This window comes from Vombatus ursinus, unplaced genomic scaffold, assembly GCF_900497805.2.
Source record: "Vombatus ursinus unplaced genomic scaffold, bare-nosed wombat genome assembly UNPS02014799.1, whole genome shotgun sequence".
Classification (NCBI taxonomy): domain Eukaryota; kingdom Metazoa; phylum Chordata; class Mammalia; order Diprotodontia; family Vombatidae; genus Vombatus; species Vombatus ursinus.
The window spans coordinates 44,377,900-44,402,948 of record NW_020954577.1 but is presented as its reverse complement, the minus strand read 5'-3'; the positions used below and the strand labels follow the sequence as shown (position 1 = coordinate 44,402,948).

Below are 25,049 nucleotides of genomic sequence, written 5' to 3'. Positions count from 1 at the left end.
GGTAGCTGGTGGAGAGCAGGGCATTCACCCAGGAGAGGAAGTCTTGACCCAGTGGGAGGAAGGAGAGGTTGCTTTGGAGCCCGGGGAGGGCAGGTGTGACAGGTTCCCCAGTGGGGTGGGACTAGTCCAGACAGCCAAGAGTGATGTGGAATACTGCAGCCCCCGGGGAGGGAAAGAGAAACTGTTTCACAATCTTGTTTCAGACTTGAGTGTGGCGGCAAAATGCACATGTGCATCTTGAATAAACTGATTAGAATTGTGGCTTTGCCCGTAATTTTAAATATGTATCAAAGAATTAATATAAACTTTCAGCCAAGAAAAAAGACGACTGGAATTCTGGGAAAAAAAATGTTCTGGTTTCTCTAGACTTTGCAGAGAAAACTTTTGAATTTCCTGTAAACCTAATAAATGAAATAGAGGGAGCAAGGTGGCACAGTGGGTATAGAGTGGCAGGCCTGGAGTCAGGAAGACCTGAGTTCAAATCTAGCCTCAGACACTTACTAGCTATGACCCTGGGCAAGTCACTTAGGTCTGTTTGCCTCAGTTTCTTCATCTATAAAATGGGTTGGAGAAGGCAAACCACTCCAGGATCTTTGCCCAGTGGGATCATGAAAAGTTGGAGCTGATTGAAAAAGCTAAACAACCACCTAATAAATAAGTTGATCTACTGTAACTTAGCTCTGAATGTTAATATCTCTCATTGCCAGCTAGCAGAGTAAAGACAAAATGGGGGCAGCTAGGTGGCGCAGTGGATAGAGCTCCGGCCTTGGAGTCAGGAGGACCTGAGTTCAAATATGACCTCAGACACTTGACATTTAACTGGCTGTGTGACCTTGGGCAAGTCACTTAACTCCGATTGCTTAGCCAAAAAAAAAGAAAAGAAAAAAAAGACAATCTGGTGTCCTGGGAAGTACACTGGGTTTGGAAGCAGAAGACCCGGATTCAGATCCACCTCTGACACTTTCTGGCTGTGTGACCTGGAACAAATAAGTCTCAACCTCTCTGGGCCTGAGTTTCATTATCTCTGTGATGAGGAGGTTGGAGTAAGCGGCCCTCGGGGCCCCTTTCAGTAGAATTGTAGGGTTCAAGAACTGGAGAGGATCTTTTCCCATCCTTTCATTTTAGATGAGGCAACTGAGACCCAGCCAGGTGGAGGGGCTTCCCTGAGAAGGTCCTCAGTGATGGAGCTGGCAGGCTCACGGGCTCGGGTCTCCTGCTTCCCAGGCCACCGCCTGGAGGCTTTCCCGCAACCTCAGTGGCCGGCCCGTCCAAGCCACTCCTTTCCCATGTGAGCAGCCTGGCCCGTGACAGTTAGATGACCTGCCCTACAGTCACACAGGTAGAGTATCGGAGGCGAGAGGGCTGAGCCTAGAGCCCGGTGACCTTTCCGTCGGGCATAATGATACCCTCCCTGGCTTATTGTCAGCCTTCATCACAGCTGAGGCTGATGGGACAGGTCAGGGCACGTAGGCAAATGCCGGTGATGTGCAAAGGAGGTCACACACATTCTTGTGAATAGGGAGACTGTAGCTGTATCTTTACAGGCATGACCCCGCTGTAATGTCATTATTCAGCCATTTTCTTGGGACGCATTTTCCCCTAAGGATTCTGCCCCCAATAACGTCGTTTCATCTATCGCCATGTTTCTGCAGAAACAGTTTGTTGCTTGGCTGGGTTTTAAAGCTGAGGAAATCTCTAGCAAGAAGTTTGAGGATATAACCAAGGTGACATACAGTGAGTGAGAAGCCGAGGGACAGAGTCCGTGGCACCTGAGCCCTCGCGGACCTTGCTTTGTAGTGCTTTCCCACTGATCCTGTGGTCAGTATGTGGGATGTTGTTTTAAAGCTTTCCTGGAGTTTTTTGTGTTTAGTTTTGGTCTTTCTATGTTTCAAAATGACTAAGGGCATTTTACTGCTTTTAATCATTCAAAACACAGGAACTCCACTAACTCCCCAGTTCATATGCTGAATTGAGGTCATTTTAAAATAGATGCCCTCGCAAACTGGCAGCCAGATATTTGGGAACTGGAGCCTTGTTCATAAAGACTTTCTCATCCTACCAGTTGTCTGACCTCTCTCTTGTTGGAAGTACTTTGTATCTACTTCCTATCTACTTATCTGGACATTTGTAGCACCCCCTCCCCCCCCCGGTGAACATAGGCTTCTTGAGGGCAGGGACGGTTCTGTTTTTATTTCTGTACTTCAGCACCTTGTCGAGTTAAGTCAAGAATTTATTAATCACCTTCTGTATGCCCGGCACCGTATTAAGCCCCAGATGCTGAACACAGAACTTGGCACATAGGGACTTGATAAATACTTATTAAACCGAAATAAATTAACTTTCTGTCCTATGCTCCTGTTAAGGTTGCAGCTACAATGACTGTAATGTTTTTCATGACCTCGGACCACTGGAAAAACTCTTATCCAGGGGATAATGTGACTAGAAAGCGAAATGTCAAGAGTGTTTCCTCATCTGTAATAATAATTATAATTAACATTTACATAGCGCTTTAAAGTTTGCCAAGCACCTTACATATATTATCTCATTTGGTCCTCCTAGCAGCCCTAAGAAGTAGGTACTATTATTATTCCTATTTTATAGTTGAGGAAGCTGAGGCAGGCAGAGGTTAAGTGACTTGCCCATGGTCACCGCAGCTAGGTAAGCGTCTGAGGCAAGATTTGAACTTTGCTCTTCCTGACTCCGGGTCGAGCACTCTGTTCACTGTAACGCTTCCTGTAAAATGGAGACATGATAGCATCTCCCTCACAGGGTTGTGGTGAGGATTAGAGGAGGTCATCTGGGTTTAAAGAAGACAAACCAGTGGGAATAAGAAAAGGCCCACTACTATAATTACCGCTTCCCCATTTTCTCAGGAGCAGGATGTCACTGGAATGTATGGAGGCCAGAGATGAGAGGGGCACCCAAGTGGAGATGCTCAGCTCTAGAAGGGGGGCTCCCTGCTAACCATTGAGAGAACCAGCAGATGAGTCAGTATTAGTATAATGGCAGGGCCTTCCCCAAATTACCTTAGGAGCACAGATTCAGAGCCAGGAAGAGCCATCTTGTCTGGCCTTCTCATTTTACAGATGAGGACATTGAGGCCTAGAGAGCTGAAGAGACTTGCCCAAAGTCACACAGGTAGGTAGCAAGTGGCAGAGGCAGGATTTGAACCCAGATCTTCTGATGCCAAATTCAGTGTTGCTTCCATTGTACCATGCTGCCCAATTTTGTATATTTAGGGTATCCCCAGTATTCTTAGTGCAGTTATTCAGGCTACTCAGATTTCTAACCACACTAAGATGTGTGTGCACGTATGTACTGTCCCTTTTACTGATATTTTGCTGTGGACTGAACAGTCCTCCACAAATCTGGGGGAGGGGGAACCCTCTAGGGTTCAAGATGATACACTTTCTTTATCTGAAACGAGCTTCCATAGCCCTATCCCAGAGGGAAGCAAGGTTGCTCCTCCTCAGCCTACCTCAGAAATGCAAGCCAAGGCTTCCAGGCCAGATGGTCTGTCTCATAAGCCCTCTCTAACAGGTTTCAGTCTGCTGTAGAGGATGCTTATAAAGAAGGCAGTCCCTCTCCCTCCTCCCCTGCCCAGTCATGAATTGACTGGTAGGAAATTGCCTTGTAGATAAATCAGTCCATCAGCAAGCATTTAAGGAGGGCCTTACTTCCACATTGATACACTAGTACTTTTGAATGCTAAAGTTCTGTGATTTTGTCATCGTAGGGAGACTCCCCCCACCTGTTTACGTGATGGCTTAGTTAAGTCCTAGTCCATTGCCTAAAGCACAGGGAGGTTGAGAGATGGAGCAGGGTCGCTATTAGTAAGTGGGAATGACCAAGCCTAGAACCAACTTCATGCTGCCTTTTTGAGTCAGTAAATGCATAAATACTGGGATTTGGGTAGGGAATGTGTACATGCTATGTGGATAAGCCCCCTGAGGGCAGGGAACAACTTACTTCTTTATCTAGCATGGTCCCTTGCTCCATAGGAACATGGAGGGGCAACATGGAGAGTGAAGTGGATTTGGGGTCAGGAGAGTTTCAAGCTACTTTTGTGATGATGGGAAGGTGATTTTAACCCCTCTGACCCGCATTTTGCAAATCTGAAAAATCTAGATTAAAACCTCTTGTCTTTATCTTACAGGATTGCTGATTGTGTCAAATGAGAAAAGGTATCTAGGATGCTTTGCCAACGTTAAAAGCCCTAAAGGCCCATTGTTATTATTTTTGTAAATGTTTGCTGACTGAAGCTTGGATGGTATATTTATTGGGTCTTTGGATGGCAAAAAGCTTAGAGGGAGGAATCACAAAGATGCTCAGTGATAGAGGCCTTTTGCATTACAGGTCACCACTTGGGCTAAATCTAATAAGACAAATTGTAATAATAGAAAGAAGCTGAGAAGTTAGGGCCCCAGACTGTAATCGGGCCTCTGTATATGTCCTGGTAAGGGAGAGGTGAACAGGAACCCAAAGGCCTTCTGTTCTGAAAAGGTAACAAGACCCTAAAGTTGTTTGTTGGAAGATTTACGACTGGTAAGGTCTCATGTTGGAGTATCCTTGAATTTATATGCTGTCTTGTTAACTTTGAGTTTGATTCCTTGGGATAAACAATCCTGATGGGTCACATTTGTCATGCGGCTGTTAAGCCAAAAACAGCTCCCTAAAGGACTCTGGAGAATGTAGGACCCCCTACGCTGCCTGATGGCGTCCATTACCCAGAGCTCTTTCTGATGGCCCGGGGTCACTGGCTGACCTGGAGCCTACTCTCTCTGTACAGCGTGGTTTGGTTTTATATGACACCGTGTGCCTCTAATGAATATGATTGTAATCTAAATGCAAAGTTCTTTTTGCTTCAACGATAGGGATGAACGTAAAGTCTGAATGTTTGGGTTCATAAATACTGGCTTCACAAATCCAAGATGGCAGCAGTTTGTCTAGAGAATAATTCACCATAAAGAGATCTGGGGCTTTCAGTGGACGGCACACTGAATACAAGTCAAGGATGGTGTATGTCAGCCAAGGAGGCAGATCGAATTAAGACTTCATTAAGAGAAGCATAGCATCCAGGGCCAAGGATTTGATGGTCCTGTTTTGGGACCTGGTCCAGACTGTACCTGGAGTATTATGGTTGGGTGTGGGTGCCACATTTTATTGAGTCAGTCATCAAGCATTTATTAAGTGCCTGCTGTGTGCCAGGAACTGCTAAGTAAGAGCTGGTGATCTAAAGAAAGGCAAAAAAAAAAAAAGTGCCAGCCCTCAAGGAGTTTCCATTGTAATGGACTAGGAGTCTGAGGACATTGGTGATCTGGAGAGCAGAAGAGCCTGGTAGGGCTGTTGAGCTGGAGAAGAGAAGACATGTTTGTGAGTACTGGGTTCAGGTGAGATGTGACTGCCCTCTTTAAGTCTCTGCAGAGACTTCAAATAGAAGACAGATTTTTGCTTAGTGTGGTCCCAGAGGGCAGAACAGGGCATACCTGTTAAAAGTTAGGGGCAAATTGAGGCTTGATGGCAAAAAAACAACAACAAAAAAACAGCTTCACCCTGAATGAGGGCTCTCCAGAAGCAACTGGGCTGTCTCAGGATGGGGGGGGGTGGTCCCTCTTTGCTGTGGGTCTTCAAGCAGAGGCTGGGTCCAGTGTTGTTCTGTGAACAAAATAAGCAAACCAGTTGGGAGAGCTTTGGGCTTAAATGTATTGCCTGGTCTTTCAAGGCCACTGGAAACAGTGCTGGTTGAATTTTGTTTTGGGGAATGGAGCTGAAAACAGGACACTTCTAACGGACGACCCCCCGATGTTGGTGAAGATGGACTGGTTTTGCCGCAGGGGATTTTCAGCTGCTTTCCTTCTCTGTGGGAGCCAGAATGTTGGGGAATAATTATGTGAACATACAAGCACATGGTGTTGATTCAAAGTGGGAAGAACTGGGAGGTTGGTATTAAAATTAATGTGTTTACTTGGCTGTTCTCTGGAAGGCTTCTCTCTTGATGGAATCAAAGACAAATTGTGTTTAGTTTTTGAATGAGCGAGACAGTGGGAGGAAGCAGGTTGCATGTGGATTGTAAACACTGGTCATGCAGAGCTTATCAGAGAGAGAGGAAAGGAAGGTTCTCCCAGCCTGCTAGCTAATCTAGACCAATTAGAAGTGGGCATCCTCAGGAAAAGGGTCATCAGAAGGCAATATTGTCTGGAAAACCCTGACGTCTTTGAGCAGGTTGGCTTGAACTCATCCTTTGTTTTTCTCTTCTGAGGTGGAAATGCTTTGTGCTTAAAATTGAGTAACTTTGTCGTCTGGGAGTTCTTAAAAAGCATTCCCTTTTGTGTCTTTTTGGGGTAGGAGCCTAGCCCTGGGTAGAAAATGCCTTTCTTATGGGGAACAAAAATAAAGATGTGTGTACTTAGAAAGCTCCAGTGGCCACCTCTTGGATGAAACCCAAATTCTCTGTTTGGCTTTGAAAGCCCTTCCCAAAGGGGCTTCGTCCTGCCTTTCCAGGCCTACTTTCTTTTGTTCCTTCTTACGATGTGCCATTTTTCCATCTCTGTGTCTTTGCATAGTCTGTCCCTCATACCTGAAATTCTCTCCCTCTCCCTTTCATGCCTCAGAATCCCTAGCTCCCTTCAGGTTCTTTTCTGATCCACCCTCCTATCCTAATGTCTTACTACCCCTCTGTAAAATGGAGACAATAGTAGCCCCTACTTCATAGTAATATCACCTATGTGGCTGGCACATACTCGGTGTTTAATAAATGCTCGCTAAGTGGGTGAATATTTTGGTCACTACCTCTGGGTTTGGGAAAATGCTTATAGTACAGACAATCACCTACCAATCTGCTGAGTTCTTCTTCAGAGAACGGTAGTAGTAGTGCCTGTTTTTAAAAGGTTAATTGATATCTCTTCTTTTTACAACACACTTTTTTCCCCCAGAAGCAGAGATAAGTAGGGATGCTCTCCAAGCTTAGAGGAGTGAGAGTAAAGGAAGTGGAGGTAGTAAATGTAGATGGCTTTTCTTCAGGCATTTGGCTAAGAAAGGGAAGAGAGCAGTGGGGATAGTAGGGTCAAGGGAGGCTTCAGTTAGGACATATTTCCTTTGATACTTGTTGGTCTCAGGGTCCCCTGATTAAGAAGGAAAACTATAGACTCATAGGAAATGAATTTCAATCTCTTCTTTCAAATGCTTCTGAAATTAGAAGAGCTGCTGGGAATAGAGAATGGGGTGAGAAGGGGCAAAAATAAATCGGGTTAGAGGATGGGGGGTGGGAGTAAAGATTTTTTTCAGTGTTTAGTATAGAACTTTAACTTTAGCCATTCAATTCTGGGAGTGCTTTCTAGCAAGACTGACATTGTGGTAGTAAAAACCAGTGTGATATCAGGGATCTCAGAGCTTCTGTAGAGACTGAACTGACTGGAGTCTCTCCCTACTCCCCTTCTTCTGTGAGCTCCCCAGTGTTGGATTTCAGCATCGCGCAAGGGTTCTATTTCCTGTCTCCAGTCTTGTGTGCACTAGGATTGTATAAGGCATTGCTCGGTCACTGGAGTGTGGCATACTAGGAAGGACATTGGCTCTGGAGGCAGAAGATGGATCCAAATGTTGCTTCGGTTACTTATTATCCATAGAATCTTGAACAGGTCATTTTACTTCTATTGGACTCAGTTTCCTAATCTGTAAAATAAATGCTTTCCCTAAGGTCCCTCACAGCTTTTGTTCCTGTGGTGCTATGAACCTACTAAAGGAAGCTTCCCTTGGCTGTTTTCAGACAGAATCATAGGATACAGAGCTGGAAGGGACCTTAGAGGGGGCTCAGTCCTCAGCCCCCTCATTTTACTGAAGAGGAAACTGAGGCCCCATGAAGTGAGGCTCCTTGCTTAAAGACACACAGGTCATGCCCAGGTCCTCTCTTTCTGGTCGGATGATCTTTCTCCTTCCTGTGGGTCTGTACAGGACAATCTGGGTGTGAGGGTCAGAAAGCTGGTCAGTCTTAGGGCTGGACCTTGCCGTGGGGGCCCGGCCCTGAAGGGGTCACCTTCTCCAGCCTTTCTCTATCACTTTATCTAAGCTCAGCTTGGCTGCCGTCCCTCCCCTATCCCCTCGTACCCTACTTAGCTGTGTGTTTGTTCCAATTTCCTCTCTCCCCCCTCCCAACCCCCAGTAGATCATAAGCTCTCTCAAAGGGGGGTCTGCATGGTTCTCATCTCTGTATCTCCAGCTTCTAGCACCAAGTCGAGTGTTTTGTAGAAGCGTAATAAGTCCTTGTTGAAGTCAATGGAAATATATGCATTAAGACAGATGATTGCCTGTGTTCTGACCACTGTATAACCACATTGTTTGTGAGTGATGGAAGTAAATTAAGCTTGGGGGTTTTGTATGGGGGAATGGAGCTTGATTAGGGGAAGGAAAGGATTACCTCCCTTAAGTTTCCAGAGACTGTTCCGAGGTAAGGGAGGGGAGACAGCGTTGTGTGAGCGCTTCTCTCTCCTCTAGAGTCCAAGCATGGACAGCCACAGGGATCTCGCATGGTGTCCAAAGGAACTGTCTGCCGCTTGATGAAATGACTCCAATAAAATCTGACGTGTTGGCAGCCTCCGGTTGTTTGTAATTTATTTTGCACGCATTTTTGCAGAACTCTAAAACTGTCTCCCCAGGAGCTGTGAGCTCAGAGGGGGTGTTCCGTGAACGATGAGCTCACCCTCAGAGGAGGCTCCCTGCAGGTCCCTCGGCCCTCAAGCTCCCAGGATCTCTTATGCCGTGGCTTATCTCTTGTCTTGACTTCTCTTTTGCACCTAGTACATTCTCCCGGGATTTCTTCAAATCTAGCACATTCTAGATTGTATCAGAGTCATTTGTGTTTATATCTTATTCTCCTGCATCAGAGGTGTCAGACGCTTGGTGGTGGGCTAACTCCTTTCCCCCCCCCCCACCCCCAATACTTTCAAGCTGGGCAGAACCAGATTAAGGCGTAATTGGGAAATATTGAAATACAAAATAAATAAAAATATAATTTGTTGTTGTCATTTATTCATGTCTGACTCTTCATGACCCCATCTGGGGTTTTCTTGGCAGAGAGACTGGAGTGGTTGGCCATTTCCTTCTGCGGCTCATTTTACAGATGAGGAAACTGAGGCAAACAAGGTGGAATGACTTGGCCAGGGTTACACTAGTAAGTGTCTCAGGCCAGATTTGAACTCGGGTCTTCCTGACTCCAGACCCAACCGCTATCCACTGCACCACCTCACTGTCCACCAAAATATAATAGAACATAATGTTAGTATGTGGTTTTTTTAAGACAATATGAGGCCTGCAGGGATCCTTATGCATGATTTAGTGGCCTTGTTTCTATTTGAGTTCAACACTACGGCCCTACATGACTGTAAGCTTTTGAGGGCAAGTCCTATGACATGTTTCCCTTTGGATCCCCATCAGTGTAGTGTGCAGGTGATAGGTGGTAAGTATTTGTTGAGCTGACTAAAGAGTCACCTCCACGGACTGGTTGTAGATCATTGGAAATGATTAAAATTATTTCTTTGCTAAAATTATCTTGGGTCAGTACAGAGTGCTGAGTCTGAAGTCAGGAAGACCTGAGTTCAAATCCAGCCTCAGACACTTCCTAGCTGTGTGACCCTCACCAAGTCACTTAACCCTGTCTGCCTCGGTTTCCTCATCTGTAAAATAAGCTGGAGAAGGAAATGGCAAACCACTCCAGTCTCTCTTCCAAGAAAACCCCAAATGGGGTCGTGAAGAGTTGAACACAATTGAACAACAACAAAAACACTTACTTTGCTAAGAGGCAGGAATAGATCAATCAATACACATTTATTAAGCACCTACTAAGTGCCAGACATTGTGTGAGGATACAAAGAAAAAGTGAAATAAACCCTGCCCTCAGAGAGCTTACATTCTAGTGGGGGAGACAAGCACATTTATGTGTGTGTGTGTGTGTGTGTGTGTATTATGTGTATGAAGATGCATACACAGTTGATACAAAGCACATGGATTTGGAAGGGGCCTTGGAGTACACAAGTGACCCTGTAGGGATTTGAACCTGGGTCCTCTGACATGAAGTCCAGGGCTGTTTTCCACTGCTTGCAGTACCAGGGTCCATGCATGTGGTACGACTTGAGCTTCTGAACCCACAACACGGCGCAGTGTTGTCCTGGCTGTAGGCCCAACTCCTGGTGGTCTTCAGCTAGAGACTTCCTTGTCATGGCATTCTTGGCTTCATGTTTGCTCTGCCCATTGGTCTGCAAACTCAGTTTTCCCATCTTTTGAGCCACGACAACGAAGTGGGAGGCTTGCAACACAGAGAGTCCAGGAAAGCTGGGCTTGCTCGCTGGAATTCGCCCTGCCGTGACTGAAACACTTGGGTGTGATTTTTTCTCCTCTCCAATGTTGAAGCTCCTCCCTTAACCAAGAGAGCATCTCTGGGTTGATGAACTGTGAAGCAATGACCTTTTCCCATCACCGCCATGTTGCTGTAGACGGGTGTGCCTAGAGATGCTCCAGTCATTGGGAGGTCTCTTCGCCCCAGAGTGAGGGGTTGTGTCTGGTGCCTGTCCAGGACATCCAGCCGTACCCTGTGAATGCTTTGAAAGTGGCCCCTCATTTGAAGGGATCTTATCACTCACATGTGCTCTCTCTCAATGTTGTCCTGCTTACTGAATACCTGGTACTCAAGGTCATCCGAGGGGCTGGGATATTCCCTCCAGTGGCACAGAATCTCATTTAATTCACCCTGGGCAGCTCGGGGTGTCCTCCAGTAAGATTGTCACAAGGAGGTCCCCCATCATGTTAGGGGTGGGCTAAGAGTGGGACCTTGAGTGTCGAGTGAATACTCCTTAATGCCTAATTTTTTTTAAGTTTTAGGTCACATATATAACAGAATGTTCAAGATCATGAAAACTGACCATAAGTAGGTTTTTTTGTTTTCTCGGAGGAATAGATGAGGTGTTAATGGAGACAGCAAAGGGGAATTTAGACAGTGATGCTCTCATTATGTTTTTTTTTTTTAACATGTCATATACAGAGGACCATATGTCTAGAGGTGGAAGGGCCTTTAGTGGCCGCCTGCTCTAACCCCTCCTTTTTACAGAAGAGGAAGTTGAGTCCCACAGAGGGAAAGTGACTTTCCAAGGCCACCGGGATGGCAAAGCTGGGCCCCTCTGATTCCTGTCATCTTTGTGCTACGCTGTACTGACAGAAGAGCTTCATGCCCCAGGGGGACCCAGCTCTAGGCTCAGCCGGTGAGGAATGTGGTGTGTATCCCCACGTGGAACACCCTGCCCCTCTACCCACCATCTTGGTTCAGCCTTCTTGTCCTGGTGGTAGAATTTGTTGGTGTTTCTGTTCCAGGGAACAACTTTGCAAGAAATTAGGATAAATGAGGAGGAAACTGATAGTGATGAAAATGGGGAGGATATGCCAGGACAGCCGGAGGACCACCACAATGTCGTCATCCACCTGATCTCACAGCTCCGCTTTGGAATGGACCTCACCAAGGTACGTCGCCATCCCCAGTCTCCCGGAGCGGGCTTCCTTTCCGTGTGGGCCAGTCTGGGGGTGGAGGGTAGGTTTGGAGAGGGAGGCTGAAGAGGACCGGGCTTCACCCCTGAAAGGCTGAGTCCCCAAACAGAGGAGGTGCTCAGCGGGAGGCCGGAGTGTTCACTTCCAGGTGTAACTTCTCAGTTGCAAAGTTGGGAGGTGAGACTTGCCCATTCTCAGAAGCTCAGCCGAAGCATCGGGCCGATCATCTCCTCTCTTGGGGGTTCAGTTTTCTCATCAGTCCAATGGACGGGTAGGACAGGGCGATCGCTACGGCCCCTCCTTGCTCTGAACGCGAGGGATTCACGGCAGCACGCTGGCTCCTCCTGAGTCCTGTGTTCCAGCCCCGCAGGTCCCTAGTTCTCTGTGTCTCGGCTTCTGTTTCTCCTGCATGGAATGGCTTTCCCTCTCTAGAGCGCTCATCCTTCCAGTCCCATCTGGAGCATGACGCCGGCCCTCGGGCATCCCTCGTGCGCTGCCCGTCTCCTCCAGCCCTCTGTGGCTCACGCTCTCCCTCTCCTCCGTGCAGCATTTGACCTGTGTTACCTTGCATTGTTGATTGCTTTTTTCATTTGTCTGCTTTCTCCCGACTAGATTGTAAGTGCCTTAAGGGCAGGCACCATCCACACTCTATGTGTCTTTGGTATCCCCAGAGCGCAGCTCAGTGCCCTGTAATCATAAGTGCTCATGAGTCGACCTACAGCTCAAAGCCATCCTGGGCTTCCTGAGACTTGGAAGAGAAAGGGGGATGACCAGGCTTCAGCAGTCTAGTGGTAGCACGGTGTGGTGGAGGGGGGAAGGGCAGGGGAAGGGAAGGAGGATTGATGAAGTGCCTACTGTGGGCCAGGCACTGGGCTAAGTGCTTTTACAAATACTGTCTCCTTTCATCCTCACAGCAACCCCCGTGAGGTAGGTGCTGTCATCATTCCCATTTTACAGATGAGGAAACTGAGGAAGCATGTGGTGGTGATAGCTAACATTTATATAGCACTTGCTATGTGCCGGGCACTGTGCTTACTTTGCAATCATTATTTGATCCTCACAACAGCCCTGCAAAGGTTAGGTGCTGTTATAATTTGTTTTATAGTTGAGGAAACTGAGAACACACATGATGATGATAGCTAATGTTTATATAGCACCTACTATGTGTCAGGCACTGTGCTTACTGCTTTGCAGTTATTGTCTTATTCGATCCTCACAGCAACCCTTCGAGGTAGATGCCATTATTATTCCCATTTTACAGTTGAGGAAAACTGTATAAGATGCATAAGATCTTATTTTATCGGTGGAGATTAACATTCAGAGCTTCGAAGGGTTTGGGAGAAGAGAGATCTGCCATGGTCTGGCTCCCAGCCTTGAACCAGCACTGCCCCTTGGTCGGGGGGCCAAGCATTGAGAGGTCAGTCTGCACCGGACTCGAGCCCTGGTCACATTCCTATACATTGTAGACGTGTATATGTATGCCTGTGTATATGCCCCTTTGTCTGTCTTCTCTGAGTTTAAAGGGAAAAGGACAGAGGTCCTCCCTCCCACGGGTGTGTGGGACTGAATTCTCTAATTAGCGAAGGCTCAGGTGCTCAGTACCTGGCCGAGACGCCCCTGGAGAGTCGCATCTTGGTCAGAATCTCTGGTCTCTCGTGAGGGATGTTGTCGAGGATGAGTTTTAGGGACCTGTTGATTTATCAATCTGCTGCGTGAGTAGTGGCTCACATAGTGCGGTGTTATTTCCCGAAGCAAATACATTAAATCTATAGATTTTGGGGGGGGAGGCTGTTTTTTCCCCTTAATTTTTTGTTTTTCCCCTTTCCTTCTTGGGCCAGTCAATCTCTCGGCAGTTTGGTGGGGAGGCCCAGGGAGGAGGGATGCTAAGTAGGCTTCTCTCTGTGAAGCAGACCCCCTAGGCCTTGCCTTGCCCCCAGCCCAGGGCGTGGATGTGACTGGCAAGCTGGAGGAATGGTTTTCTCTGTGCCTACAATGAAGTATGCCTGGGATGAAGGTTGCCAGGCCTTCCATGCCCAGGGGGAGTCTATAAAGACCAGGGATGATGTGTCATTTTTAAAGCACCTACTGTGTGCTAAGTTGGGTCTGGGAGGGGGCAACCTAGGGAGATGCAAACTCACAGGTAAAGGCGGTCTTGGCCCTCAGGAAGCTTCTATCCAAACACAGGGAGACAACGGCTCTTGAGAGTTGTAGATGGACTGGAAATGGTTTGGAGATTTACAGAGTTGGTGACGGGAGCTGACTGAGAATCGATCAGCGTGCCCTTTCCAGGAATGGTGATGCCAGCTTAATTATGTTTAATTGGTTTAATTAATTAATGCACTGGAAAGAGGCAGGCAGGCGGGGCTCAGGGGGCGTGTGTGAGGGGAGTCCAGGTAGTGAAGGGAAGTGTGGTTACCTCCCAAGCCTAGATGTGATGGGCAACCGAGGCAGCCACCCGTGAAGACAGAGAGGCCCCAGGATGACCTGGGCATGAACAGGTGAAGTCTTCAGAGTTTGGCTAAACGCCTGCTGCGTGGATGCTGAACATGGTCCAAGCCCTTCATTTGGCGCACAAGGAAACCGAGGCCCGGGGTTGCCTAAGGCAAGGAGTGTCAGAGACAGAATTTGAACCTAGGACCTTCGACTCTTCTGGGTCTGGGGATGGCGTATTTTCCAGGAGACCCCATTGCCTCTGACCTGTTTGGTGTCTGAAGGTGGAACACAGACCAGTGAACGAGCTGCAGACACAGACCTTTCCGCCCTGTATGAGGAACTTTCTCCCAGTCACCGGGTCCCAGAAGGGACCTGGCTGCCTCCGAAGCTGGTGGCGGCCCTGCACGGGGTGAGCCCCCGGGGGGTGGGGGGGAGGCTGAACCAGAGAACCACCGTGGTCCCCTCCATCACAGCACGGGAGGGTGCTGGAAGGAGCTGGGGGTGCCGAGCCCGGAGAGGACTGGAGGAGGACATGAAATTGGTCTGGAGTGTTTGAAAGGCCTCCCCGTGAAGGAGGGATTAGCCTGGTCCCAGAGGACGAGGGACGAGTCGATGGGAGGAGGTGGCAGAGCGGCCCCTGAAAGCCTATGGAAAGAGTAACTTACCGAGTCAGAGCCCCAGGAAAGTGGATCGGACCCCCTTGTGTGGGGGGTCCCTCACTGGAGGCCTTCGAGCATGAGCTGGGGGAGCAGCTGCTCGGACCAGGCAAGGTGGCCCCCAGGTGCTTGTGACTCTGCAGTGGGAAGCCCCCTCCCCTCACTGCTATTCAGTAAACATTTATTAAGTGCCTGCTGTGTGCCAGGTACTGTGCCAAGTGCTTTGTCAATTGGGTAAGTTTGGATTTCCCAAACGGAGACAGCTGCATGGTACCCGTTTCATCAAAGGAGTGACACTGTGACATTCGGGCAGAGGAGGGATTTGTAGTATGGTGGCAAGAGTGCTAGATTTGGAGTCGGGAAGACCTCAGTTTGAACCCTGCCTCAGACACTTAAAAGATGTGTGACCCTGGACAAGTCACTTAACTGCCCTCAGCCTTAGCTTCTTCATCTTTAAAATAATAGTAACAATAATAAATCATGATGATGATAGCTAATGTTTGTATAGCACCTACTATGTGCCAGACACTCTGCTAAGTGCTTTACAAATATTATTTTATTTGATCCTCACAACCACCCGGGAAAGTTGATGTTGTTATTATTCCCACTGTACAGTTGAGGAAACTGAGGCACACGAGTTAAGGGACTTGTCCAGGGTCACACAGCTCAGTATCTGAGGCCAGATTTGACCTCCAGTCTTCCAGACTCCAGGACCAAAGCTCCATCCGTCACACCCTCTAGCCACCTTCTTACATGAAGCATCATAATGGTACCTGCCTCACAGGGCCGTGGTGACCATCAACTGAGATAATACAGAAAGTGTCTTGTGAACCTCAGAGCATTATGTTTAAAGCATTTGTTAAACACCTACTATGTACCAGGTGCTGTGCTAAGTCTTTACAAATACAATATCATTTGATCTTCATAACTTCGTATGAACGTTGGTCCTCATCCCCTCCAGAGCGATCGCTGCAGCTGCCTCCTGGCTCTCCCCCATCCCCTGTAATGTCTCTGGCCGGGCAGCCATCCCTCTCATGGCGCTGATCTTTGCCTACTGAGCCAGCGACCGTCCTGTTGATCGACGGGATTTAGGGTCGGTCTCTGGCAAAGGCCCCTCTCGTCTCCTCTGGAAAGGTTGAGGTTGGTTCTGTTAATTCTTTTAATGGGAGAAAAGGCCAGTGTTATTGATAGCCCAATAAAACTGATCTAGTGGTGTTGACCTGTGCTGACACCGTCCGTCTCAACAGCTGCCTTATTACTCATGCGCCAGGTCTCAGGCAGACAGTCCTATTGGTGCCTGCCCCTGCCCCAGGCCCCCCGCCCACTGGCCCTGGCGTTCCGGGCCCTGATGCCCAGGAAGCAGAGGATGAAGTGACTTAATACTTACAAAGCACTGGTAAAAGGAGTGATAATAAAGCCCAAGAAAACCTCAGAAGGGACCAGGAAGAGCCGTTTTGCAAAAATGAAATGGAAGAAAGGAAAGGAGAAAAGAAGAAAAAAAGAAAAAGGAAGAAAAAGCAAGAGAAAAAGGAAGAAAGAAAGAATGGGAAGGTAGGAAGGAAGAAAGAAAGAAAAAGGAAAGAGAGGAGGAAAGAAAGAAAAAAGGAAAAAAAGAAAGGAAGGAAGAAGAGGAGGAAGGAAGAAAAAGGAAGGGCCGAGTTAGCTCCTCTTGCCGTGGGATTTTACTTGCCTGAGGGACTTAGAGGCAGACACCCCCAGGATGTCTTCTGGGACCTGAAGGGCCCTCCGCGGAAGAAGGCTGAGACGTGTTCCGCCCGAGCTCTCTGTGATGGAGCTAGGAGAAGCGGGAGGACGCCGATCTTGGGTAATTGACGCTAGCTAACATTTCTAGCGGCTCTCAGAGTTGGGAAGCACCCATTCAAATGCAAACTCTCTGAAGCAGGTGCTGTAGTCATGATCCCATTTTACAGATGGAGGAGCTGAATACCAGGTAAGAGGAGGGGGTGGGCTGCCATCCCCACTCTTCCTCCCCCCAGATCCAGAGCTTGCTCTGTCACGTCCCACTTCCCCTCTGGCGAGTCCTCGGGGATCAGTCAGCTGGACGTTTTGTATCTGAATCCGGGGCACCTGGCCTAGCACCTGGGGCAGAGTAGATTTTAATAAGCATTCCTTGATTAGTAGATGAAAAGGGCCACTTGGCACTTTCTGTTGGCGACTTCCCCGCTCTCCCTGTCATCTGATCTCAAAGCACTTTGTCTTCTCATAAGCATTCATCCTATCCTCATTCGACAGGGTCAGGGTTAGGCTTAGCACAGAGCGCTGGGCCTGAAGTCAGGAAGGCCAGAGTTCAAATGCAGCCTCAGACATTTACTAGCTATGTGACCCTGGACAAGTCACTTTACCTCTATCTGCGTCAGTTTTGTCAACCATAAAATGGGGATAATAACAGCACTTACCTCCCAGAGTTGTGAGAATCCAATGAGATAAGATATACAGAGCGCTTCACAAACAAAGCACTGTAACCACTAGCAGTTATTATCATCATTATTGATCTGTGTTCTCATTCTCTGTACACATGTTAAATAGATTCGTCTCTCTTTTAGCACTTTGTAAATAGTTGTTATTTAACTTTTTGAAGGCATCAAGGCATTGGGGGGAGAGGTCTGGGCTGGAGATCTCTGAGGGTCCCCTTGGATTCTTTGAGCCTCTAAATAAATCAATGTGTGCCAAAGAATCGAGGTCAGACTGTTTCCCTGAAACAGAGAAAGTACCAGATTCTGTGAAGCCTGTCATAGTCAGGAGCATCAGTGAACTCCCCGAGATACTCACTATGGCAGGTCACAGGCTGCAAAGTCGTCGTAACGACGGTGATGATGAGAGCGACCATTCACATAGCACCAAGCACCGAGCGGGTCAGCGCGAGGTTGGCAAACCTAGTGATGACAAACGTTTGGCAGGTGGTGGGGACGCGGATGGGAAGAGTAGGCCCGGGGATGGTGACTGAGAGATCCATGATGGGCCATGGTGACAGGTGGCGAAAAGGCCAAAGCGAAGTGCGCAAGGGGGCCTCAGGTGCTCCCCCTGGCCTGATAAAGGCCCTGGGGCCAGTGCCGGCCGGTGCAGCCTCTTCAGTGAGTCACTGGCCACCCTCCAAGTTTTATAAATTATTGGCTACAAGAAAATTTGAAGCCGAAGGGACCTTTAGATTACCTAATCCAATCCCCTTACTTCAGAGATGAAAAAATTAATAAGTAGCCGGGCTGAGATTTGAACTAACATCCTCTGACTTCAAATCTAGTATTCTTTCACCTTTCCCCCACATGCTGAAAAATGAAGGAAAATCTGGGGCCAACCACTGATTAATAAGGATTTGTTAGAGATTTGTTACAATATGAAAGGGAGGTGATACTCTTTTATCTGAGCAATCATCTATAAAGCCTGGGATTTGACCTTATTTCCATCTCTGCACGATTATGGTATGTCTTCTAATTTTTTTTTTGGCTAGGCAGTGGGGTTAAGTGACTTGCCCAAGGTCACACAGCTAGTAAATATCAAGTGTCTGAGGCCAGATTTGAACTCAGGTCCTCCTGACTCCAGGGCTGGTGCTCTATCCACTGCACCACCTAGCTGCCCCTCTTATGTCTTCTAATTTTTAAAGAAAAAACCTTTTTTGTCATTCCAAGATAGGACTTAAGGAAATACAACAACAATAATAATTAGCATTTATATAGTGCCTGATGTGTGCCAAGCACTATACTAAATGCTTTAAAAAATATTATCTCATTTTATTCTCACCACAACCTTGGGAGATACGAGCTATTGTTATCCCCCATTTTCTGGTTGAGAAAACTGAGGCAAATAGAGATTTAAGTGACTTGCCCAAGGGTCACTGTGTTGGTAAGTATCTAAGTTAGTAAGTTACTAAGTGTCTGAGGCTGGATTTGAACTCAGATCTTCCTGTCTCCAGGCCCAGACTTCTCTCTCCTGTGCAACCCAGCTGCCCATAATGGAATTTGGTCATGAATACTAAGAAACATTGTGATTTTTACTAATTTCATGTGCCCCTAGAATAGTCATTTAGGGGTAAAGTAGTGCTATTTTGTTGGGGGCAGCTAGGTGGTACAGTGGAGAAAGTGCCTGGCCTGGAATCAGGAAGACCTGAATTCAAATTTGACTTCAGACACTTACTAGCTATGTGACCCTGGGCAAATCACCTAACCCTGTTTGCCTCAATTTCCTTATCTGGTAAAATGAGCTGGAGAAGGAAAGGGCAAACCACTCCAGTGTCTTTGCCAAGACCCAAATGGGGCCATGAAGGGTCAAATACAACTGAAAAACAACTAAACAACAAAGTACTGTTTTGTGACTGGGATTTTTCTTAAAATTTATTGGGGAGAGTTGATTGGTCTCTTCTACACATGTAGTTTCCCACCATTAAGTAGCAAATGCTCTTCTAAACGATGTTTTTGTGGTGAATGAGCAGTTACCCTAGGAAAGAAAGGATGATCCATGTACCTTATTCATTCATTCATTCATTCATTCATTTATTCATTCATTCATTTGGGGGAGGCAGTCAGGGTTAAGTGACTTGCCCAGGGTCATACAGCTAGTAAGTGTCAAGTGTCTGAGGCTTGATTTGAACTCAGGTCCTCCTGACTCTAGAGTCGGTGTGTCACCTAGCTGCCCCAAAATTTGCTTATTTTAAAGGGGTGTGTTGATGGACCCCTTTTTTTGTAGCTGGCTGAGGCCTTGGACGGGCTAGAGGAAGAGGTGGCAGGATACTGCCCCAGGCGGGTCCAAGGCCTCTCAGGTTGGACCTTCCCTCCTGAGGGGGCAGCTAACTGCCTTCAGAGTCACGTCAGCTTGTGTGGGTGGTGCACCAGAAGCGGCTTTCCAGGTTTCCCTTTTTCTACACGAAAGATCCTGTCTCTGCCCTGTGTTGGTGATGCTTCATTGTGGTTTTTTTTTTCCATTTTCAAGGTGGTTCTAGAGCAGTGATTGATGGCGAAACCAGGTGTTTGTTACCTGTGAGACCCGTGCCGTAGGATCTTTGAGCCTGTGTCTCCTAGCTTAGTAATGACCTTGAAATGTAGCCCCCAGAAGCCAGCGCCGTGTTCCAGATGTGGTCTGACCAGAGCCAAGACCACTGGCCCAGTGCCTCCTTAGTCCTGGCATTATCCCCTTCCCCGAGCAAAGAGACAAAGCTTGGAGCAAATAGAGGGGAAAAGGGTCTGACCCTCGCCGCGGCTGGTCTTGGGGATTTATTAGGCCCAGGCTCCCGGCCTGAGCTGGACTCTGTGACACATGAGTCTCTACAGTGCTGAGTCCAGGGACTGCTGTCCTCCCCCTCCTTCCCAGAGGAAGCCACAGCCCATTAGATGAGGGACCTCAAGACTCCAGAAATACGGCATTAGCAAAAGGAGAACAAAGACACCGCTGAGTTTGCTGATGGCCAGAATTTCTCCTTTAACTCTTGACGGTCCTGAGTCAGACTCCAGACTCAGAAGAATGCCAGTATAGATGAAGTCGGGTCAACGAGCATTTATTGAGCGCTGACTGTGTGTCATACGCTATGTTTAGTGGCGGGGAGAGAGAGAGTGCAGTTTGTGCCTTATGGAATAAATGTCATTCCTTACACTTTGGCGGATTGCCAGGAGTGCTGAGACGGATCAGCAGGCAGCTGCTGGGGGGATAGAAGCACCCTAAGATGGGAGAGAATTTTTTAAAGCAAGGTTGAGCTTGCCATGAGCGTTGCAACTACAAAGGAACCTTAATGGTATGAGAAGAGAGGCATCCGGTCCTTAAATGAGGAATCACAGTTCCTGCCCTGAAACACTGCGATTTCTCCATTATGACAAACGTTTAAGGTCGTGGTGATCAAACAGAGTATGACGTCCCTGACAAGCTAGGATCAGTGCCCGTTCATTCCTATGTTGTTTTCGTTCTTTGGGACCAGGTGGATGGGGTGGGGACCATGACATCATCTGACCTGATAAAGCAGATAAAATCCCAGCCTAGGGGGCTGGGAATGGGAACTCCCACAGGCAGGGACCATGCCATCGATAACCCTGGTGTTGAGCGCTTCTGAGATGTCACACATATATTGGCTGAATGGAATCGAGGGGCGTCCCTGCCCCCTGCACTACAGCACCTCTCCCCAGGGATGCTGTGACAGCTGGGGCTCCCCAGGTGTGAGCTCACGCTTCATTCTCTGGAGCCTCCTGAAGAAGATCAGGGTTTCTGGTGTTGGTGACACTTTGCGATCCATCAACTTGTAACTGATATTAGGAAAGAGGCAACAACTTGCTCCCTTTTGCTGGTTTTCCCCCCGTCTTCACGTCTATAAATAATAGAGGCTTGGGTCGGGGCAGGGGGCAAGAGAAGCTTGTGTGTTCAGAGAAATGACATTTGGGGGGAGAGAAGATTGTCTGGACAAGGGAAGGAAAGAAATAGAGGGAGAGACCGTGTGTGTGGAGTCGTAGAAAAAGCCCAGGAAGAGGTCAGAGGATCTGGGTTCAAATTCTGCCCCTGACCTTAGACAAGTAGCTTTCCTCCTCTGTAAGGTGGGGAGGTTGGGCTTACTGAGCTCTGAGGTTCCTTTTGGAGATAGGTCCATGATCTTGTAACTCAACAGGTTCTAGGTTTCCTTCCATTTCTCATTGCAGAGTTCTGTGATCTGCCCAGTGTTGGGCAAGATCTTGGAGCCTCAGTTTCCTCCTATGTCAGATGGGGAGGCTGGACTTTCCTTGGGAGTCACAGCACCCCTCTGCCTCAGTTTCCTCGTCTATAAGATGGGGAGGCTGGACTTTCCTTGGGAGTCACAGCACCCCTCTGCCTCAGTTTCCTCGTCTATAAGATGAGGAGGCTGGACTTTCCTTGGTAGTCACAGCACCCCTCTGCTTCAGTTTCCTCATCTGCAAAGTGGGGATAACGGTATGGGCAGTGCCATCGCTGAGTTGCTTCGAGGTTCAAGGGGGTCACATCTGTAGGTGCTTTGAGAGCCTGGCCAGGCTGCCTGTGCTAATTCCCTGTCTGCTTCTGACACAGGTTGCGCTCCCCACCTTCATCTTGGAGAAAAGGTCCCTCCTGGAGATGTTTGCCAACTTCATGGCCCACCCAGACATGCTGCTGTCCATCGGCTCCGGGGCCACCCCGGCCGACAGAGCCATCTCCTTCGTGGAGTACTACCTGACGTCTTTCCGCGAGGGCCGCAAGGGCGCGGTGGCCAAGAAGCCGTACAACCCCATCCTGGGCGAGACGTTTCACTGCTCCTGGGACATCCCCAAGGACCGCGTCAAGCCTTTGCCAAGAAAGCGGAAGGCCAAGGCCCAGGAGGCCAGTGAGCCCCGGTCGGGACGGTACAAACTGACCTTTGTGGCCGAGCAGGTGTCCCACCACCCACCGGTGTCGTGCTTTTACTGCGAGTGCAAGGAGAAGGGAATGTTTGTGAACACCTACGTGTGGACCAAGAGCAAATTCATGGGAATGTCCATAGGGGTGTCCTTGGTGGGGGAAGGTAAGAAACAGGGCTGGGGGAGGGGTGTGTAGAACCCAAGTGCAAAGGGTTTCATAGCCCACTGAAATCAGGGCCAAAAATGTGCATTTTTCCCCTTTCCTTTCCTTTTTAAAAAGGCTTTGTCTTTGAAATATACCTTATGGTAAGGAGAATGCAGGGTCAAGGAAAAGTGTCAGACTCAGTGTCAGGAGCATCCCCAATTGTCCATACTTTCTGGGTGATGATGAGCAAGACACTAAGACCATAGGATCGTCGTCAGTCTATGACTGAGGAAAAGGCAGCTGAGGAAACAGACGCCCAGAGAGTTAAGTGACTTGCCCAGGGTCGTATGGAGAGTAAATGTGAGAGGAAGATTTGAAACAGGTTCCTAAGTTGAAAGCAGGAAGGGGACCTTGGAGATTCTCTACTCTCACCCCCTCTTTTTACATATAAGGAAACTGAGGCCCAAGGAGATTGTCACTTGCCCAAAGTTACTGCCAGATCCCATGGCCTTTCCTCAGTCCTCATCCTTTGAGCCATCAGTAGGTCTTGGGGACCCCTGGTCCTCCTCCAGTCCTCCCCGCATCTGACTGCTCCTTCTGAACTGCCTCGGGGGGGATCCTCCTCCAGGGCCCTCCAGCCCCTGACCACAGGGCGCTGTCCAGCCCCCTTTCTCTACTTCTTCTCTCTGTGGATTCACGTATCATCTCTGCGCTCATGATTCGCAGGTGTGTTTATCCAGCCTCGACCTCTCTGCTGACCATCTCCAACTTTCAGAAATCTCCCCACTCCAAAACAGAACTTGTCCCCTTCCCCCCCCCCCAACCCTCCTTCCTTCCCTGCTGCTGGAGAGGGCCCTCTCCTCCGCCCTGTCTCCCAGGCTGGCAGCCTTGCTGACTTCCTCGGCTCTTCCTTCTCATACCCCAGACCCCAGGTGTTGCCAAGGCATGTTGATTTTTACCAGAGAGGTTAGGTAACTTCCCCAGGGTCACCCGGGTGGTGTTAGAGCTGGGATTTGAACCAGGGGCCTTGGGCTCGAGCCTGGGCCATCTTCCCTGCGACATGCTGCTCCTGTATACTAATCACCAACACCCTGGTTCTGTTCACCAGAGTTGGCTTTATGGAATTGAAGTCCAGACCAAATTCTCTCCCATTTCCAGCGTCTCTCCCACCAGTGTCCTCACACGCTCAATGTGGGACTGAACATCTTCCCATCATTCTCCTGTTTGTAACTGAAAGAGGAGGACAGAACAGTCCGGTATACCCCAGGTCAAAAATGCGGGCTGTGAGCGTTTGTCAGTGCTTGCTATGAGCCCGGCACAGTGCTAGGCACTGAGGATTCCTAGACACAGGTATAAAACGGCTTTCATTCTAGGGGGAGCAGATGAGCAAATGCAGGGCACATCCGGAATACGGGCATGGTGAATCAGCAAAGGCCAAATCAAAGTCAGACTCTGAGGGTTTCTGTGTTTCGAGAATCGAGATCACTATGTTGGCTCTTCTCTGGTCCTGCGGCGCATCTCTTCTGTGGCTCTGGAAGCAGGGATGTTTGCTCTTTCTAGAAATGGATTTGGCCACAGATAACAGACATTCCCTGACAAGGGCATGGACCCTGGATTGGTAAAGACCTCCAACGAGGCTCATTTCATGGTCGTGGAAAGCTGGAGTAAATCTTGCGTGCTGGGGATTATTGGCAGATAGAATGCAGGTGTGGAGTCAGGAGTGAATGAATGAAATCGTGATTGATAAGCATTTATGAAGCGCTTACTGTATGCCCAGCACATAGGGAGATCTGGGTCCGGTTTTGCCTGTGATGTCTAATGACCCCGTGGCAAGTCTAGAATTAGATTTAGAGACTGGAAGGGAACCCAAGGTCGTCTGGCCCAACCTCTTCCTTTTATCTCTGGGGAAACTGAGTCCCAGGGAGCTTAAGTCATTTGCCCAAGGTCACACACGACATACAGAAATGACCGAGTTGGGACTTAATCCAGGTACTCCAACTCTCATTCCGTTGTCCACTGCGCTGCCCCTCCCTGCCTCCTGCATTTATCCATGAAAATGTAGATAGATTTCACGCTGCTTTGGTGGAAGGCATTCCCATGCCAGAAGTTTCTAGCGCTGACATCACAGATGCTCTGTGTCTGTGTGCTTATTGATCTGGAGAAGGCTATCACAGTTATGGTTCGATGAGGTTTCAGGGGTGGGATTCCCGACCTGGTGGGAGGTCATCCCTGGGGTACACAGAACCCCGGAGAAGTCGTAGTGGAGCAATAATGTCCTGGTCCTTTTTCCTTTTCCTTGAAGCATTTAGGTTAAAAAACAAACAAACAAACAAACAAACAAACAATCCAGTCAGACAGGATAACGGCCCTCTTGGGAGGTCTGCTTGTGGTGTGGCTGACCCTGGACCCTCCAGGGCTCTGCAAACAGAGTGCAAGCTCAGAAGGCCTTCGAGGAAGACCTTGGTGATGGACTGACTGTATTTCCATTGTCTCAGGCCTAGCCTGGCTAAGTTTGGAGGCTCCTCCCCCAGTCGACCCCAGGGTGATATTTTTTTTATACACAGTCACTCATAAGGATTGTGTACTAATTTTTCTGCTGCAGGTTGACTGCCTGTCCCATTGCACCCATCTCTGAGATGCTCTGAAAAGGTCAGAGAACAGAATAAGTTGGTTTTCATCCCTCTGATCCCCAAAGCTTTGTGCTCCGGAGGACGACGGCCAGCTCATTCCACCCCCCTCCTGGATCTCCACAGTAAAGCTGAGCTATTCCTCAGAGTTAGGTTTCTCCAAATGTGGATAGCAAAGGCACCCAGCTCCTTCATGAGCATTCAAGGGAGCAATGCAAAACAAGTATAGGACAGCCTTTATTTCGTCCCATAGATCCAGTCCTTGGTGGTCCAAGGTAGACGTGTCAGATACATGGCTGGTGGGCCACATTGTGGCCTGCAACACTCCTGAGTGTACCCAAACCAGATTTAA

At 48.4% G+C, this 25,049-nt stretch overlaps 1 protein-coding gene across 1 annotated transcript in view; it reads left to right on the top strand.

The window, feature by feature from the left end:
- Positions 1-25,049, top strand: part of OSBPL10 (oxysterol binding protein like 10) — a 256,026-nt gene that overhangs the window by 209,685 nt on the left and 21,292 nt on the right. The window contains exons 8-10 of the mRNA XM_027871943.1: positions 5,638-5,657; positions 11,376-11,499; positions 21,621-22,089. Of these exons, the coding sequence (XP_027727744.1) occupies positions 5,638-5,657; positions 11,376-11,499; positions 21,621-22,089 (613 nt within the window). The remainder of the gene's footprint in view (positions 1-5,637; positions 5,658-11,375; positions 11,500-21,620; positions 22,090-25,049) is intronic.